Genomic DNA, 18,193 nt, shown 5'->3' on the forward strand with positions numbered 1-18,193 from the left:
GAAGTTGTTTGGAGATGGATGGATGAGAAGCATATTTCTCCTTTGCCCACAAAATACAATAATTCCAGGTTAGTAACCATCAATTTATCTGCTATGTTACTGCATTCAATCCATTTACGACTACTAAAGTGTATCTGAAAATGGGGAGGGGGTACCATCTGTTTGAGAGGATTCAGGTAGTCATGATTGCTCATATCGATTTGTTTCCATATGTGCTTTCATCTTGGTCCTTGTTGGTACTGGTGTTTCTATCAATCTTTCCCCAGACCAGACCAGACAAGAACCTCTCTGAACATGTAAAATCTCCTGGATCCTATATGCTGCATCCCACAATGCTGAAATACAGGACTTGAAATGAATCGTAAATCAAATCAAATTAGTTCATATTAATGTTTATTTATGAAATGCAAACAACAGGAATTGCAGACAATGAGCTGAGTTTCCCAGGGAACTTCCTATAATATGTGATGAGTAACATATTACAAAAAGAAATAAGCAAATTGGAACAGTACAACACAAAAAATGAAATAATAGTTAACAAACAAAAAAATGTAATAAACAACAACAAATAATTAAACACACAAAACAAAAGTGTAAATGTGCAAGTTATCCATATTCAATCAGCTATTGAATAGCCACACTGGTTGCATGTACAGTAGTGACTGTTGCGGAGTTTGTTTGTCCAACTGCAATCTCGTTGCTATGATACCATTTCCCTGATGGCAGGAGTGAACACAGGGTGGGATGGCAAGGGTCTTTGAAGGTGGAGCTGGCCGCCTTGTGGATGTCAGGCAACGTGCAACCGTCGACACTGACTCCACCATTCTCTGCAAGGTTTAATCCAACATCGCTGCTTTTTGTATTGTTGTATTACGTTATAATGGCAGACAGTGTTTCCCTCCGTTCCATTCCAGCTTGTTAAAATGCACCTCTGTCACCTCCCAAGCCTTTCTGGGTCAAGATTAAAATGGTGAATCAGTCTCCTTGGCTGGGACACAGATCTCAATGTGAGCGTCTCGATTTGTTTCCCATTGCGGCGCCTCTGAATTTCCGACCAGCAAACAGCTACATTCTCATTAGAGACGCCTCCCGTGGCTCTTCTTGGGTGCTTGAAACGGGTAGAGAAATGCTTTCAGGGTCACCCTGGCCACAGGATGTCTGGCGAGAGGCAGCAGCAATGTAGCATGTTGGTGTCTATCCATGTTCTCAAAAGGTGGCCGTTGGTGCCACATGCCCCTAGTTCTGAGCAGCTTATGTGCATCGCACTTATTTAGCTACAGGAGAACCTGACTCTTTTACTTTGGCAACGTTCACTTCTGATTGGATTCTGCTTCAATGGATTTTGAGTCACCTCAGTAAACATTCCAGTGTGTTTTTATGCGTTTTACCACAGATTCTTTTCTGCCTCTGAGTTCACCTGTCAGTTCCTTACTCGTTTGAAAACACCCTGCCATTTAAATAAGTTTCGGTCTCACATTAGGCACTACAGCCCCCATGAACGTGGGCGCTTAAATAAACTACGAGTAGCATTTTCTTTACCTGTTGGTGTAGACATTTTCATCTTGTTTGAGCGGGTGTTATTTGAATGGAGTGAAAACACCAAAATCCAAATATCTGCCTACCTTATGATACCGTGCTGTCCTGGTCTGTCAGGAATCATCCGGAAAGAAGCACAGGATCCGTGGGTCGGATTGACGGCTGTACCACCCATGACGTTCAAAGGGGTTTGCGAAACCGATTAAATGTATCGCTTCCTGTCGCTGCCACTTTCATAAAGTGCTGTTTTAGCTTAGCGAGTATCTTTGGGTATTTTGTCCACGGCTGAGTGAAAAACGCTATGATTGCTTTGTAAAGATCCCTGCTGAAAAAGCCATTTTTAATATAATTTAAAGGTCAGTTTTAACAGTTCAGCGCACCCATGCCGTAGGGAGGCAAATAGATTTTTTTTACTTTTAGATTTTTGTATAAATTTCTCAGTTTTAAATGTATGATACTTGATGGTGCTGTTTTGCAATTAAAATCAACTGTAACGTGTACAACTGCAAAAGCTGTACAGTCAACTGTGCAAAGGTGCAGCCCCAGAATGTTGAGACTTCTCACAGAAAGCACCAAAACACTTCGTGAAATTACTTTTATGGATTTATTTTTTAACTATCCTTTAACAAAATGCTATGGGCTAAAATCATTCCTCGTTGTTTGTGAATAAGTGTTGCTGTACGTTTGAGTGGCCCGTTGTACGTTTTAGAGCATAATTAAATCGAGAAGGTCATCTTGGTGGCATCACTACAGAGGCGCTAACCTTCCGGTGAACCCTCTCCAGAGTCTGTAATTGCCTTCGTCTTTACGAGGATTTTCTGTCGTTAGGTCTCTTGCTCTTTTGCTCCCATGCCTTGACTGGTGCTCATAACTGGGGGGTGTTTTTTATGCCCTCTGCCAGTAAGGTGCCGAGGATGTTTCCAGAGTAAGACCTCCTTCGCTCAGAATTTTAGGAAAACATATTCCTTATTCCCAGAGCAACCTTACTCCAAAAAGGTCCCACCTTCCAATGCCTGCTGAGTCTTAACTTGTGGTAATTCTGGTGTTCTGACCCAGAGTTGACTTTTACACTGGTAAATGTTGCGCTCACTCAGTAATTCTACCCAAAGCAGCTTAAGATTCCTTTTACCTATCTTTGGATTTTTTTTCTGGAAATATTCAGGTTATCTACCTTGCGTAAAAGTACTACGACGGCGACTCTCCCAGGACTTGGCCTATGGAGTCTTCAGGTTATCAGGACACATTCTTTCCCACTGCACTGCCCGGCACATTGGAGCTGGCTGATCCAGTTTTCTCTTATGTTAACTTCAGTCACTGTGCTGTGAGGTCTCTGCTATTTGAAGGCTTAATTTAAGTAGCAGTATATTGCGTGTTCTGTCTTTCATTTCTCGAAACAAAACTGTAACAAGTAAATGTCAGTTTTATAGGGTATTTAACCACTGAAAATGTTCTATTAAGCAACCATTCTAGGCATTGTTACCTCTTGGCATGTCAGCTTTGTTCTTTTTACACAATGACTTTTAGCCCTGGAAATACTGAAGAATTAAGACTAATTATCCTCCTAAACTTGCAATATAGATCAGTCAAGAATAGTATTGTATATTTAATTTAAGGCTCTCTAGAATATATATCGGGTTTGCTCTGGGTAAATCCTTTTGTGCTAACTTGTCCACTAACGAAGACGAGAGAGTCTGGAACTTCAAGATAAGCAGCCATCAGTAAAGCAAGCTTTTTTTTCTGTTCTATTGCGAATAAATGGAAGCCCGTTTGAAACTGTAACAATCAAGCTGCTGTTGGTTGAGATGATGCCTGTGTGACATTCATTTTGTAGCTATTTGGAGGCAGCTATCAGGATGTTATTGATGGCGTGACTCAATTTCATCCTCACCTTTTCAATTAGGAAGGGAGGATTATGGGTACCTGAGGAAGCGAAAGGGACAGAATGTGTTTTCTTTCTTGTCTTTATCTGTGCTGACATTTTACTTTGTGCATTAGATTCATTTTGATGATACAATCTGTTTTTGAGAGAATAACCTGTAACTGGAACTCGGAAACATGCATTACAGCAAGGCAGACAGGATATTTTGAATGTTAACATTTTGAATGTTAACTTACAAAGTTCTTTAGTTGTTTTGGTATAGTGACCAGCACTGTCATCATAAACTCACCATTTATCTATTTATTCAGTCCACTACATTCACTCAACCCCTTTATGCTGCTATATTAATTGTTTATATAGACATTGTACTATGTATATAAACCCTTGTGTCCTCTCCTGTGTTTTCCACTTAAATATTGTGGAACTCCTCCCCCTGCCAGTGCTGTTACAGTATATGTTCCACCACAGTCCCGGGGGAACATTACTTTGTACCACTGTTCACCTGTAGTTCGGTGGCATGGCACTTGATTTGCTAATCTGGCCACATCCTGTGAGTTTTAAGGTTCAGAGCATCACCTGTCTCATACGCTGCCCTTCCTGGGTTAGTTTCTCCAGCCTCAGTGCGGCCCCGTGCTGAAGAAGCAGTTATGAGAGATAGATGGATGCTCTCTGGTTTATAAATGGTGCCTTCCTATGACAGCACCTTCAGTAGCACATCTGTCAAACAGAAAGATCAGCTGCAGGGACCTGGTGAGCCTCTGTGATTTACCTGAATTGCATGAGGCGCCGTTAGTCAAAGCCCTTTCCGGAGAAAGCGACTTTACTTTGGTCGTCTTCCATGTTTGGCCTGACAAAATGCTGGGGTTCCACCAACAATGGAGGAACTCGATGGGGTCGATCGGATCAGGCCGCACGACAGAGGGAAAGAATAGCGTGGGGGGGCGCATCCCCAGTGGTGAGTCCTGTGGCGGAAGCAATTACCGAGGGAGACTGACAGCGAATTCCCGAATTCACACCACAGTGTGCCCCTCGGTAATCCCCATGGAGGTGTCTGGGGCAAATGTGTGGCTCAATGGGTTCGGACACTTTGATCAGAAGGTTGCTGTTTCAAATCCCAAGGTTAGCAGAGTGCGTTCACTCCTGGCCCCTTGAGCAAGGCCCTTAAACCCCAGGGATTGGCTGATGTATGTATATGCCTACGGGGTTGTGGCGATGTGCTTTTTGACCATGTGAAGGTTGGCAGTTATCTCATTAACCGTAAGTCCTGGCTTCACCCACGTTGGACGCACGCCTACCTCACAGGGCTGGCTGAGCACCCAGGGCAGTTTTAAAAGGTTAACCTGGAGGAGTATGAGTTAGACTCCAGAAATGTCAAACTAAAGATCTGTAGGTTCTTCACGTGTTTAAATGCTGCAGAACATCTTGTGTATTATTGGTCTGTCGTTGCTAGGCTTAGCTCAGGTTCCCTGGGTGAGGAAACAACCATTTAAAAATCAATTAAACTGTATTGAGTCAACACTGTCCTTACTTACTTTCCCTGTTATAGTGAATAAAGCAGTGATTATAATGATTTTTGGGGAACACTTTACTTGAGGGCACAAATAATATAGTTGTACACTATTACTTTAATTAATTAACCAGAAACAGGTAGTGTTAGTCACGTACTGATCCCATGTTTGTTCATCATCGGTCAGTCATAATGGTTCATGTATTTCATGCAATTGCTATATTTGTCCATGATTTGTGCTTGAGTAGGTACTGAGTTACTATGTTTATTTGTGCCCCTTCAAGTAAAGTGTTACCAATTTTTGTAAATTAAATTGCATTAGGTGTCTTGGGGTAAAAATGAAAACATCCATCCATCCATCCATCCATCCAGCCATTTCCAAAACCTGTCTGATTCATGGTTGCGGGGAAAATTCCAACAGAAAAAGTAAGACATAAAAATCTCTCGCTGGGGAATGTGGCTGAAGGGCTTTATTCCCTTTTATACGGCATGTTTGTTCTCCTTTCCCACTTTGAATCTCTCTGCTGTCTCCACACAGCATATCCATCAGCTTTATTATTCCATGTTATCTTTAACACTAGAACTGCCAAATCTACGCAAATTTGCGTAAATTCCCTGGGCCTAACACCTACTAGCATCCCTGCTGAGAGTTTCTTGGGCCATTGTCCTCCTGCTTTTGTTGTGCAAACACACCCATTACCTGTGAGGCCTGGCACATTTGCATTTTTTTACTCAGAGCAGCTAAAATCCAAGGCAGGCTAAACCTCTGTGTGTGACATGGAAACCTTCACAAAAGTCTGCCATATCTATACCAAATATCCCACATGCTGACTGACCTGCAAATATGAAAGACACACATTCACAAAATATATGGAAGCACAAGTCTGTTTTATTTATAAAAAAAATTGAGTGTTTCAAACTTTGCAGTGTTTGCAGACCCAGTGACCATCATCCCTGCATTTGGCGCAAGTGAATTTGTAACACTTTGCACTGGTAAACCTGCTGCGGTTTCTGTTGCAGTTCTCCTGTACCTGACACTGAGTTGTCCATACAAGTCCTGGCACAGCAGCAGCCTTCCTCTGTCCCCATAGCCTTTTGTGGCATAAATTGGCAATGGAGTTCCTTGGCTAGATGACTCAAAAATAATCTTCTTTTGCCTTCCCACCCTGTACATGCCTTGTACAGAACGTAGGAATTTGCCACCACCAGGTCCAGCATGTTGTAAAATACAGCTACTGGCCACCTGCATGTTGCTGCTCTTACGGAATACATGCGCGCCATTTGGTCCAACACATTTACACCACACTATAACAGCAGAGAGAGAGAGAGTCATGAGTGTATTTGCTTTTTTTCTACCTTCTTTCTATATAGGCCTGTATAGTACATATCAGAAAACATTGTAGCACTGATGTAAAATTATACACACATTCACATACCTTCATGTGGTTATAGTCTGTTATCGTGTTGGGTTTCCTCTTTCTGCCTTCACAGATCGCCACATCTTAGTCCAAGGAACTCAGAACACACACAATCTTGTTTTTTTAGGTGCATAAATTGTCAAGGAGACACTGCCACTTCTAAGCACTGACGCGGAGAATTCCTCTTGCTGTGCAGTGTCCTTTGAAATTGGAGGAAGTTCATACCAAACTTTATTCCCTGTGCTCAGTAGTGTTGTTTTGCGCTGAAGCAGTCTGTGTGACAGTGCCAGTGAGGTGAAGAAATTGTCCGTTGTGACATTTCTCCCGTCATCCAGAAATGGCTCCATCAGACTCATGACCATGTTCTCTGCCAGCCTCTCCCTTTTCTGGTGACTGGGGTCCTTTCCCAAGTTAGGGGACATGTTGCAGACGTATTTGGTCTCCAAATCCGTGGCCATCCAGAACTTGATCCCAAATTTGTCCGGCTTGGATGCGATATACCAAGTGACATGGAATGGATCCACATCTACTCCACGTTGTCTTTCCACCGGTGTCCCTCAGGGCTCGGTTCTTGGCCCTCTCCTGTTCTCCCTCTACACTAAATCTCTTGGCGAAGTTATATCCTCACATGGCTTCTCCTACCACTGCTATGCCGATGACACTCAACTCATCCTCTCCTTCCCTCCCTCAGACACTCATGTCTCCACTAAGATCTCTACATGCTTGGCAGACATCTCATCTTGGATGACCACTCACCAGCTAAAACTCAACACTAGTAAAACTGAGTTGCTTTACATCCCGGCTGACTCATCCCCCCTCCAGGACCTTGCGATCTCCTTTGACAACTCCCTGATCCGTCCTTCGGTTTCTGCTAGAAACCTTGGAGTTACCATAGATGATCGGTTGTCATTTTCCTCACATATCGCCAGTCTTTCTCGCTCTTGTCGGTTTCTCCTCTTTAACATCAGGAGGATACGTCCATTTCTTTCCACCCAGGCTACCCAGATACTCGTCCAGTCCCTCGTCATCTCACGCCTTGACTACTGCAACTCGCTTCTAGTGGGTTTACCACTGAGCGCCATCCGTCCCCTCCAACTGATTCAGAATGCAGCTGCTCGTCTTGTTTTCAACCTTCCCAAGTTCTCCCACACCACTCCTTTGCTGCGCTCCCTCCACTGGTTTCCTGTAGCTGCACGCATCAGATTCAAAACACTGATGCTCGCATACAAAGCCAAAAATTCTCTGGCACCATCCTACCTAAAGGACCTCATCACACCCCGCTCTGCACCACGATCTCTCCGATCCTCCAGCACTGCTCGACTGGTCCCACCTCCCCTCAAGGCACAAGGAAGACACGCATCTCGGCTCTTCTCTGTCCTGGCACCTAATTGGTGGAATGAACTCCCCCTAGATGTCCGAACAGCTGAATCCTTGAATGTCTTCAAGCGACGACTCAAAACTTTTCTTTTTCAGAAATACCTGACGTAGAACTTCTATATTCTTACTCGACTCTTTTTCTGGTGTGTGTTTTAAAAAAATAAAATAAAATAAAAATTCTGCACTACTCAATGGCGTTCTCAGAGAGAGTATTCGTAGCTGGGGTCCTTATTGAGCTAGCATCGGAAATTCATTGCAGAGTCTCAAAGCACTTATGTAAGTCGCTCTGGCTAAGGGCGTCTGCCAAATCCTGTAAATGTAAATGTAAATATACTGCATGGACAATGAACCTTGGTCGAGAACAGCTGTACATCTATGTTCATGTGTTCTCCTGGAGTGAAACTTTCAGCACAGTTCTTGGTGAAGGCTGGCAGAGAACGTGGTCATGAGTCTGATGGAGTCATTTCTGGATGACGGGAGAAATGTCACAATGGACAATTTCTTCACCTCACTGTCACTGTCACACAGACTGCTTCACTTTACTGGGCATGGTGAATAACGTTTGCCGTGAACTTCCTCCATTGGCAAAGGACACTGCACAGGGAGAGGAATTCTCCACGTCAGTGCTTAGAATGGCGCGCATGTATTCAGTACGAGCAGCAACAAGCAAGTGGCCAGTAGCTGTGTTTTACAACATGCTGGACTTGGTGGCGGTGAATGCCTACGTTCTGTACAAAGCATCTACAGGGTGGAAAGGAAAAAGAAGATTGTTTCCGATTCTTCTAGCCAAGGAACTCCATTGCCAAATACAGGGATGATGGTCACTGGGTTTTCAAACGCTGCAAACACAGACTTTGAAAGATAGACAGACTGTGTGGGACAGTAACCACTGAGACAAAAGGCAGAAAGATGACGAAGAGATGAACCTGGAACTGAGGCACGGATACATCAATTTTTACATGAACAGCCAAACATGCAAAGCTGGAGAGATCACACAAAAACAAAATTCACTTTTGGTGTTATAATTCAGTGATGGCCAATGAAAATGAAATGACATTTTATTCTGTATGTGTATGAGCATGTCAAAAACCATGGACCATGACTTCACTCAGCTTATGACATTTATATACAAACATGCATTGGAGACTGAAGTGTTAGCATGTTTTCATTTTATTCATTTCATTCTATTAGCAACTTTTCATTCTATTTTCACTCAATTTGTTTTATAAATAACACAGACTTGTGTTTCCATATATTTTGTGAATGTGCGTCTTTCATATTTGCAGGTCAGTCAGCGTGTGGGATATTTGGTATAGATATGGCAGACTTTTGTGAAGGTTTCCATGTCACACACAGAGGTTTAGCCTGCCTTGGATTTGAGCTACTCTGAGTAAAAAATGCAAATGCGCCAGGCCTCACAGGTAATGGGTGTGTTTGCACAACAAAAGCAGGAGGAGGATGGGGCTGAAGACCTGCGAAAATCACAGCAGGGGTGACAAACACCTTGGGACTCTCAGCAGAGAATAAAAACTCGGTAAATCTAGTGTTAAAAGTGTGTTTTCTTCGTGAAGTCATGCATCTGATCTTAGAGGACTCGCTAGTAATCTGGGCGGCGTGGTGCCCTGCACCATTAGGGTTGTGGGTTCAATTCCCACCCCGAGTGTATGTTTGTGGAGCTTCCTCTGGGTTTTCCAGTTTCCTCCAAGCCAAAATCATGTTATTTGTTAAACTGTTGTCTAACTTTGTGTGCCCTGCGTTGGACTGGAATCCTGTTCAATGCCCTGTGCTTCCTGGGTCGGGGTCAGAGTGACCCTGCACTGGATACTTTGTTAATGGATGATCCACGGATATCTGAAGGACATATCCTTTGACATATTCATAGTCCATCACGTTATACTTTCCACAAGTGTGGAAATCGAGTATTTCATGGTTACAGTAACCAATCAGAGTGCTTCCCCTCTCCTGCTCCAGGAAAATATGCCATGCGTGACCTGGTTCACCGGTTGCCAGGCAGCACCAGTACCAGCAGTGGGGGTTCTGCCTCCACGGCGGGCGGAACGGCGGGCAAGACCATGTCGGACGACACCGTCACCGCCATCTGCTGTGCCCTGCACGAGGTCATCACCAAGAACATGGAGAATGCCAAAGCCTTGCGCGACGCCGGTGGCATCGAGAAGCTCGTCGGCATCGCCAGGAGCAAAGGGGACAAGTAGGTGGCGTGGGCCCCGGACTCAGAGCCTTCCCATGATGCACTGCTAGACCAACACCCTCGGAGAGCGACATGGCCAGATCATGTGCCTGTGAAAAAGGATGTCATAAAATTGACATTTTCAGACATATAACAAAAAACTGATATAAATTGTAAATCCTGTCTATGTATCTACAAAAAAGCTGGATCAATTCAAGACCGCTAATCCAATTGAAATTTAAGGAGGAAATCTGCAAACACACAATAAATCCATCATAAAATTGATATAACCATTGCTTTATATCATTGTAATATTTTTCTCATATTTTGATCTTAAGATCAGCTTCGGTTACCTAGAGTCTCAGGTGGCTTTTGCAGAGCAAAATAAACACAGCGACTTGTTTTGGCATCAAAGGTAGGACACTTCAGTACATGTTACATTGATATAAATCGTATCCAGTCAGAGCCGAATGAATCACATTGTATTCGAATCGAAACGCATTGAATCATTTCTGAATAGAAGTGTATTGAATCATTACATGTTTGCCTGTATCTTTTGTATCTGTGAGGGGGAGAAGTACACCCTTAGTATTCTGTCACATTCGATGTGTAACTACTGCTTCTGTATACATCAGACTGAGTTCAATTTTTTCTTTGGGGAACGAGGTCACTGTGAAAAAGTGAAAAGACCCTTTAACACTTGGTTAATCCCCCTGGGAGCTCCAGGGTGTCACACGTGTTCAAGCTGAGAGCCGTTCCACATCTGCTCGCTCAGCCCACTGATGGGCAAGCCTACAAAGTCAGATGCCTGGGGGGGGGGGATGTTCTCTCATGGCTGGCAGAATCCACTGAGCATGCTCAGCCAAATGATGGGCAAGCCCACAAAGCGAGTTCCCTGGGGGGAGCTTTTCCTCTGGCTAGGCAGGGCCCAATGAGCATGCTCAGCTCACCGACGGGCAAGCCCACAAAGTCAAACGCCCGGGGTGGCTGGGGGGGAACGTTTTGTCATGGCTGGCAGAAACAGATGTCAGCTTGCGACAGACACTGCCTGGACAGTGGCAATATCACCCCGCTGGTTACCCTGGTGACATACCCTGTAACGCAGCACTCACTTATTGACGGCTGACAGGGGTCCTGTCCTCGTAACGGGCGTCTTTTTTCTATGCCTGTTACCAGGGATCTCTTAGCTACGCAAAAGACCCCTGAATGCTACTCCTTTTTTTTTCAGCTTTGACTCTGAATACCGGGCCACAAGTTCAGGAAGTAGCCATTTCCAAGTCGATCATCTTTAATTGTTTCTTCCTCCCATTTTCATGTTTGTTTTTTCAGCTTTTATCAAGACACACTTAGCAATGCTGCCCACTGCTCGTCGTACCCGGTAGAAAGAAACAGTACTTTACGTTCTTAAACTCATGATCCTTCTTAAACTCGTGGTCCTTCTTAAACTCGTCGTCCTTCCCGTCGGTATGCCAGCCATGGCATGTCATGCCAAATTGGTGGGGGGGGGTATTCTGAAATCCTAAATTAAAAATGAGGGCCAATGATTACAACCCCCCTCCCCCCCACATGGATTCAGAATTAATTAACTTCTAAGATGATTAAATTAGGCAGGTGCAGAAACTTTTTTTTTTCTGTTCACCAATCTGTTCCCCAGTCTGAGTGAAAATGTTAAGATCATCCGAGGATAACCAAATCACTCCTGAGATATATGTATTTTTACAATTGAGAGGGAGGGACCCTACCAGGAAACATGAAATTGTGTCTATAGGAAAAAACACACTTGTTATGGAAACATACATCTGGGCCACAATGCAATAATCTCAGGAAGCAAACACCAAGCCCCAACCAATCAGAAATAAAGAAAGAAAAATGTTATAAGTTTGATTAAAGTTTCCACTGCATATTATCTTTATGGTGAATCTTCATGATTTCCATAAAAGCGGCACTCTAACAATGATCTGCTGATTTGATCGTAATTATTCATTTGTAGTGTCCTTAACATCGGGGTGTCTTGTATAATAAAAATCGTAATCAGAGTCAACTTAATTCACTAAATTAAAAAATTGCCATGTGTGTCTAATTTGTCTGAGAGCACGGGGTCCTGCTCAAGAGAAAAACCTGATATGTTTAACTGAGGAGATGGCGCACGGTGTTCGGAAAAAACAAGCAAAACAAGTGCAAAAGTGTTAAGATAGACTGCGATGGCTGGCGGGTGCTGGAAGAGAGACCGTAAGCTGCGCGGGAATTACAACAGGTGCAGTGTGTAGAGGAAGACCTAATGACTGGAACTGCAGGTTAGGAGGGCGCACGGGTGCGAAACTCATTGGGAGCTTAAGCCTGGGGTAGAGGCAGGTTTATAGACCTGTAGCTATTGTGAGTGACTCACTGGAACGGGTACTGCCTCGCACAGGAGGGGTCAGACACAATTATGCCAACATGTATTTTTATTTTTTTTTGCTTCATCTGGAGTCGAGGTTGTGCACATTTTTTTTGTGGAAGGGAACACGTGTCTGACGGTGGTCCCTGCAGATTCCACGGAATGGTGAAGGATGCCCTTGGGGTGAGCTGTCACCGGGGCAAACTCGATCGCGGTTACGGGGTGGATATGGAATCGTGGGTATATGTAGGATTTCGACACATGTCTTCAGGCACTGTCATTAGTGTAGGGAGAGGAGAGAGGGAAATGGAGCAGACAACCTTGCAGACCACTGGTGTAAGGCAGCGAGAAACAGATGTAGAGCCCAGTCTCAAACACTGCGTGATATTGCTCAGACATCGTAAGGGTCTGCTGAAGGGTGGAGATGCTACCTTCAGCATTGACAGCTTGCTTTAAAATCATTCAGGGGTAAAGGTGCTGTTCAGCTGAGATCCGAAAACATGTGCCCAAGGAATCCAGATGATACCAGAAGACTCTTGTTAACAGCACAGTACAGGACCTGTCGGTCTTTTAAGCAGAATGTGGGTCATCACGGAGAGGAATCGTGATTATCGAGTTAAGATTTAGAATCAAGTGTTGTTCTTACAATGGACTTGTGTAGTCTATAATCAGAAAGTCTGCTTCATTGTCCTTCTGTGGAACAATATTGGAAGAAGCAGACCAGAAAAATTCAGCGGCCCAGAATCTGATCGCGACATCTGGTGAAGAGGAGCACATCGTTTTAATCTAGCAGGGGAAAGCAGGTCAAAGCCTTCTGTATTTCTGGAGTTTTGTTCCTTGAAGAGCATCAGGGAGGCACCAGTCTGAGTTTGCAGAGCTGTCAGCCAGCTGGTGAGCACTGGCTGGTAGAGGGGAGATGGAGAGTGAAAAAGAGGTGTGAAATTTTCTCAAACTGGACACGTGGAGTGGTGAGAGACTCGGGTGCCTCAGTGTCCTTTGTTTTTCGAATCTGTAGTAAAAGTCTTTGTGATTGCGGGACAGAGATGGGTTAGTATTTTCAGGTGTTTGCAGCCCGTGATGCTTTGAAAGCTTTTCAAGACAGTTCAGCTGCTTTTGGTGGGGAACTGTTCATAGCAAGAACTGTCTGAGGTGTCAAAAAAAAGACTTAAACCATGGCAGTCAAGCAGATAAGAGCTGGCATTTGTTTTGACATGTTACTTTTAAAAAACGAATAATTATGCCGCAATCTAGGGGGGCATCTGAGAGTACGACATCTGTGTCTCTGCAGTAGAGAGAGCGTGGGGGGGGAAGGCATTAAACTGGCAACATTAAATATGCAGAGAGCTCACAAGTTCAAGTTAGCATACAGAAGGTGCATGTGACTGGCTCCAATAATTGTCCTGCATTGATAAAGTAGTTTTCTGTTTTAAAGTGCAATTTCCTCTGTATAATCTTAATAGCACCAAACAGGGAAGTCAGTAATGTTAAAGAGATTGGTCCACCCTGTTCACCTCTGACTAATTGCACATCGCTGGTGCCATGACATTTTAATTAAGAAATCGCTGCGGTGTCAAGCCAGACTGTATATGGGGGTCCTGTTTCAAAGGTCGGCCTTGTTGGTTGACAGTGAACGTTTAGTGTTGCTGCACTATAATTACCCACTAGTTTTTCCAGACGTGAATTTGGCTGCTAAGTCCAAATCTAATTTATGTGTACAAAACTGTTTTTTTTCCCCTACTGATGCTGAATTATTTTTAATCAGTTAGTTTTGTCAGTAACCCTTGTGGGTGAATTAAATGGGGAAAAATGTCTAACATCACAGCTGAGACAGAGTATTTGTATCCCCTGAGCTCAACAAACACAGCTTATTAGCAGAAAATGTATTTCGGTCCACTGCATTTTTTTTATTTTCTGAGGCTTTTAAACATTCCTGGAAGCCAGACAATGGAATGGAAGTCTGTGTTGTTACCAGTGTTGTTTTGGTGGCTGGCATCTAGATCTACCGTGAGGACTGTTCTTTTCACATTGTATGCATTGTAAATAAACGTCACTTAAGATTTTCACCAGGCAAACTATTTAAACCTCAGTAAATTATGAGAAAAACATCTGACACTCTTGAAACGGTACTTTTAATTGCAAATGGATCAGAATCAGTTTATTTGGCCAAAGATGCTCAGGCAGGTTATCAGTGCTGACATAGATGCAGAAGGTACAGCCAATAAACCAACAATCAAATAAATGGGAATGCATTAATAAAAGCAAGGTGTGAAACGGCGGCCATGGATGACATTAACGTCATATTGCCTGTATTCCAGATATTCTCCCAAGGTGGTGAAAGCAGCGTCTCAGGTTCTGAGCAGCATGTGGCAGTACCGAGATCTGCGGGCCCTGTACAAGAAGGTAAGGCTTTGCTGCGTGAGACGGCTCGTCCCAGAGGGACGTACAGGTCACAAGTGAAGCTCTGTATGCGCGGGCAGCTTCTCAGACCCTTTCTGCTGGCCTCAAAAGCGCAGGAGTTTAGGCTAAAGGCCTCTCGCATGGACCACTGTGGAGAGGAAAGAAAAGCCTCTTTTTGACCCTGGGAACGTTTTAACAAGAGGCAATGAATGGAAGGTGCTGTTCAGATCAGAGCGTACCTCGGGAGTGGTGAAGATTTCAGTAAGCTACACTGGAGTATGATTTGCTTTGGTGTGCATTTACAGTAGCAGTCAAAAGTTTGGACTCACCTACCTATAGAAAGGTGTATCTGTACTATTCTTTACATTTTAGAGTAATTATGAAGGTATAAAAAACTATAAAATAACATATACCTGTATGGAATTATGCACTGACCAAAAAAGTATTAAACAGAAAAATAATAATTTGTTGGGGAGGTCGGGGGGGGGGATGCAGCTCTGTGGGTTGGGACTCAGGAGGTTGGAGGTTCAGATCCCATGGTCAGCAGAGTGATCCCGCTATTGGGCCCTTGAGCAAGACCCCTACACCCAATATCTCCAGGTACTGGGTAACCCTTCTGTCTCCTCTATGCCAGCTCCATGAGGTGGCCTCCTGGGATGCTTTTCTTTGGGCAATTTTTCTTTCAGTGTCTGGTCAAACACCTCCAACATCATCTCCAGTGGGTTTAAGTCGGGTGGCTAGGTCATGTGACATGACACTATCACTCTCCTTTGTAAGCAGCTTGGCATGTCCAAACTTTTGACTGGTACTGTACGTATTTCTTTTCCTCTGTTTTCATGGCATTTAGAATTAATCCCTTCATAGGTCTCCCCTTAAGTGTCGGGCCTGTTCCTTAAGAGGTGAAAACTCGCACACATGCTGAGGGCTTTGTTCAGCAACACAATGCGGTTGGAGGAGCATAAGGTAGACTCAGCTCCTTCCACTGCCCTGCGCTGCTGCTCAGCTAACAGTAGATGTCACTGTAGAGCGATGAGTGGAAAAGGAGCATCGCTTTCTAACCCAAACAGCAGAATAAAAGATATTTCAAACCCGGAGATTAATCCTGCAGGATGCACTTTTCTTTAATGTCCATCCTTATTTTTCAAAAAAGACACCATTTGTTATGGAATATTGCACAAGATATGGCATGGTGTTAAGAACTGAAATGCCCTTTCACCTCTAATCAGAGGTAGAACAGGATATTCATAGTGTTGGTGCTAACAATAACCATTTAGAAATGGTTCAGTGCAGGGCTACAAGAGTGATTCCTGGTCTTAGAGGAATGTTTTATAAGGAGAGGTTAGCTGAGATGAATCTGTTCAGCCTCGAGCAAAGGAGTTTCAACCAAACTTTCAACCAAAGTTACTTCAGTATTAGGTTAAATACAAGAACTAATGGCCATAGGTGGAAATTAGTGGGAGAACATTTTAAACTGGATTTGAGAAAGTACTACTTTACACAGCGTGTAGTTAGAGTATGGAATAGTCTCTCTGTTAGTGAAGTGCAAGCTAAAACCCTGGGTTCCTTTAAATCAGAGCTAGATAAGATTTTATCAACTCTGAGCTATTAGTTAAGTTCTCCTCAAACGAGCTAGATGAGCCGAATGGCCTCCTCTCGTTTGTAAATTTCTTATGTTCTTATGCATGCAGGGCATTGGTGACAGCTGTACACCCTCAGGGATATTAGAACATATCTAGAACGTAATGTAATGTGAACAAGGCCTATGACAGCGTAGAACACCTCTTCTATGAATAATGCTGATTCTGTGCTCATTTAACAAGGAACAACTGAAATGTTCAGCCTAAATATTTATATTTTCATTTTTCTTCGTGGCAGCTTCAGTTTATGGTTTATTGCATTTACACTAAGCAATCAATGGTCTATTGAAAAGTAAAACCGTTGGAGAAATATCTGTTAAGTTGTTTGATCGATTGACATTTGTTTGCGTCCTTGATCATGTGTCTCCATTCACTCCCTGATGGTTTGTTTTTGATGAAAAGATAGCCTTAATTTTCCAGTGATGTGCTCCCACGGTATTTCATAGCTTTTCTTTTGAAATATTTAACTTCAAACACATTACTTGCTGCTTATTTCAAAAGTAAACAAATTGATGTGGATTTTCTTGAATCAATCAGTAGCCAGAAAATCTGTTGCATTTTTGTCCCCGATAATAGTGTGGAGGATATGAAAATCATTTTCTCCTCTGAGATTTTGTGAAATTTTACAAAAACTAACTGGTAAATGGTTTCTTTTTTAAGCGCATCTTTTGAAACACAAGTTCCAGCATTTTCTGGATGCACTTTTGAATGACACTCGGTTAATGATACAAATACAATGATCTAAATCATTAAGACGTTCATCACATATTCAAATAAAGGTTTAAAGGCTTTGCATGCATTTTCTGGAATAAAAAATTTAACAGGGAGTGTTCTTGTGCGTAATTAAATAATGTAGTTGCTTGGCAGAACCGAAAGGTTACATAGCCAACTGTTGTATACCCAGTGACGCAGCTGTTTGTGATATCAGGCTAAATTGGGTTGAGTCCCACTGGATTAAAACCAGCAACCTTCTTCAGATTGCCAGGAATAGCTTTGCCCTGCTGCTTTTGCTGAGATCTTTGCATCTACATTTCTTTATTTGCCAGACACCTTTTTCATGAATAATTTTGACTTCTTAACGTTCTTGTGCAAATGCACCGATATTTTCCTTCAGTTTACTTAAGTTTAATTTTGTGCTGTTTATTAGCTTGTTGAATTTGTCCACATGTCCAAAAGAAAGGGAGCCACTTTTGCAAATAAAGCAGGGTTTCTTAGTTTATGCATGTTACCGTTTGGTTTTTAGATTTCTAAACAAACATAGTGCTCATCCAGGCCCTCTGGAAGACAGACCTGTCCAGTCTCCTACATTGTATTGTGAAAAATGCAATAGTATAATCTGTCAACTGAGGGAGTAACTCAAGCTTGTAATGTACCACCTGTCTTGCTTGTACGTCGCTTTGAATGAAATAAATGTAAATGAACAAGTTCATGACAAAATCATTTAGTATTTTCTTGTGTAGTTCACTTGAAGAGCATAATAGACAAAACAAACATTGATATGCTGTTTGTACCCAGACATTACCATATTTCCATCAATTTTTTTTTACAGTTCATGAATTCTTTAACCTTAATATGCACCGAATGTGTTTTGAATCACAATCATTTTAGTCTTCCATATTCACTTGTTACTAAATTATATCATTTATTATGTTAAGTATATTTTTCTTAAAAGGTTATGTTGCAAGCATCAAGTATGCCGATGATGTCTGGTTGACCAAACAGATTTAATGTATCATTTCTGAATCAGTATAAATAAAATTATCCAAATCATCTGCTTTTACTAACTGTAGCAAACTTCATGATGGAACGGTAAATAAATTCAAAGCACAGTCAAATTATACACAGTAAAGTACAACTGAATGCTTATGAGTCAAGTA

General features: G+C 42.8%; 1 protein-coding gene across 4 annotated transcripts in view; it reads left to right on the top strand.

Annotated features, from left to right (window-relative positions):
* Nucleotides 1–18,193, top strand: part of LOC125708726 (catenin delta-2-like) — a 260,750-nt gene that overhangs the window by 226,848 nt on the left and 15,709 nt on the right. For all 4 annotated transcript variants that reach the window (XM_048976476.1, XM_048976477.1, XM_048976479.1 and 1 more), the window contains exons 16-17: nucleotides 9,689–9,926; nucleotides 14,598–14,682. In XM_048976476.1, the coding sequence (XP_048832433.1) occupies nucleotides 9,689–9,926; nucleotides 14,598–14,682 (323 nt within the window). The remainder of the gene's footprint in view (nucleotides 1–9,688; nucleotides 9,927–14,597; nucleotides 14,683–18,193) is intronic.

This window comes from Brienomyrus brachyistius, chromosome 15, assembly GCF_023856365.1.
Source record: "Brienomyrus brachyistius isolate T26 chromosome 15, BBRACH_0.4, whole genome shotgun sequence".
Taxonomy (NCBI): domain Eukaryota; kingdom Metazoa; phylum Chordata; class Actinopteri; order Osteoglossiformes; family Mormyridae; genus Brienomyrus; species Brienomyrus brachyistius.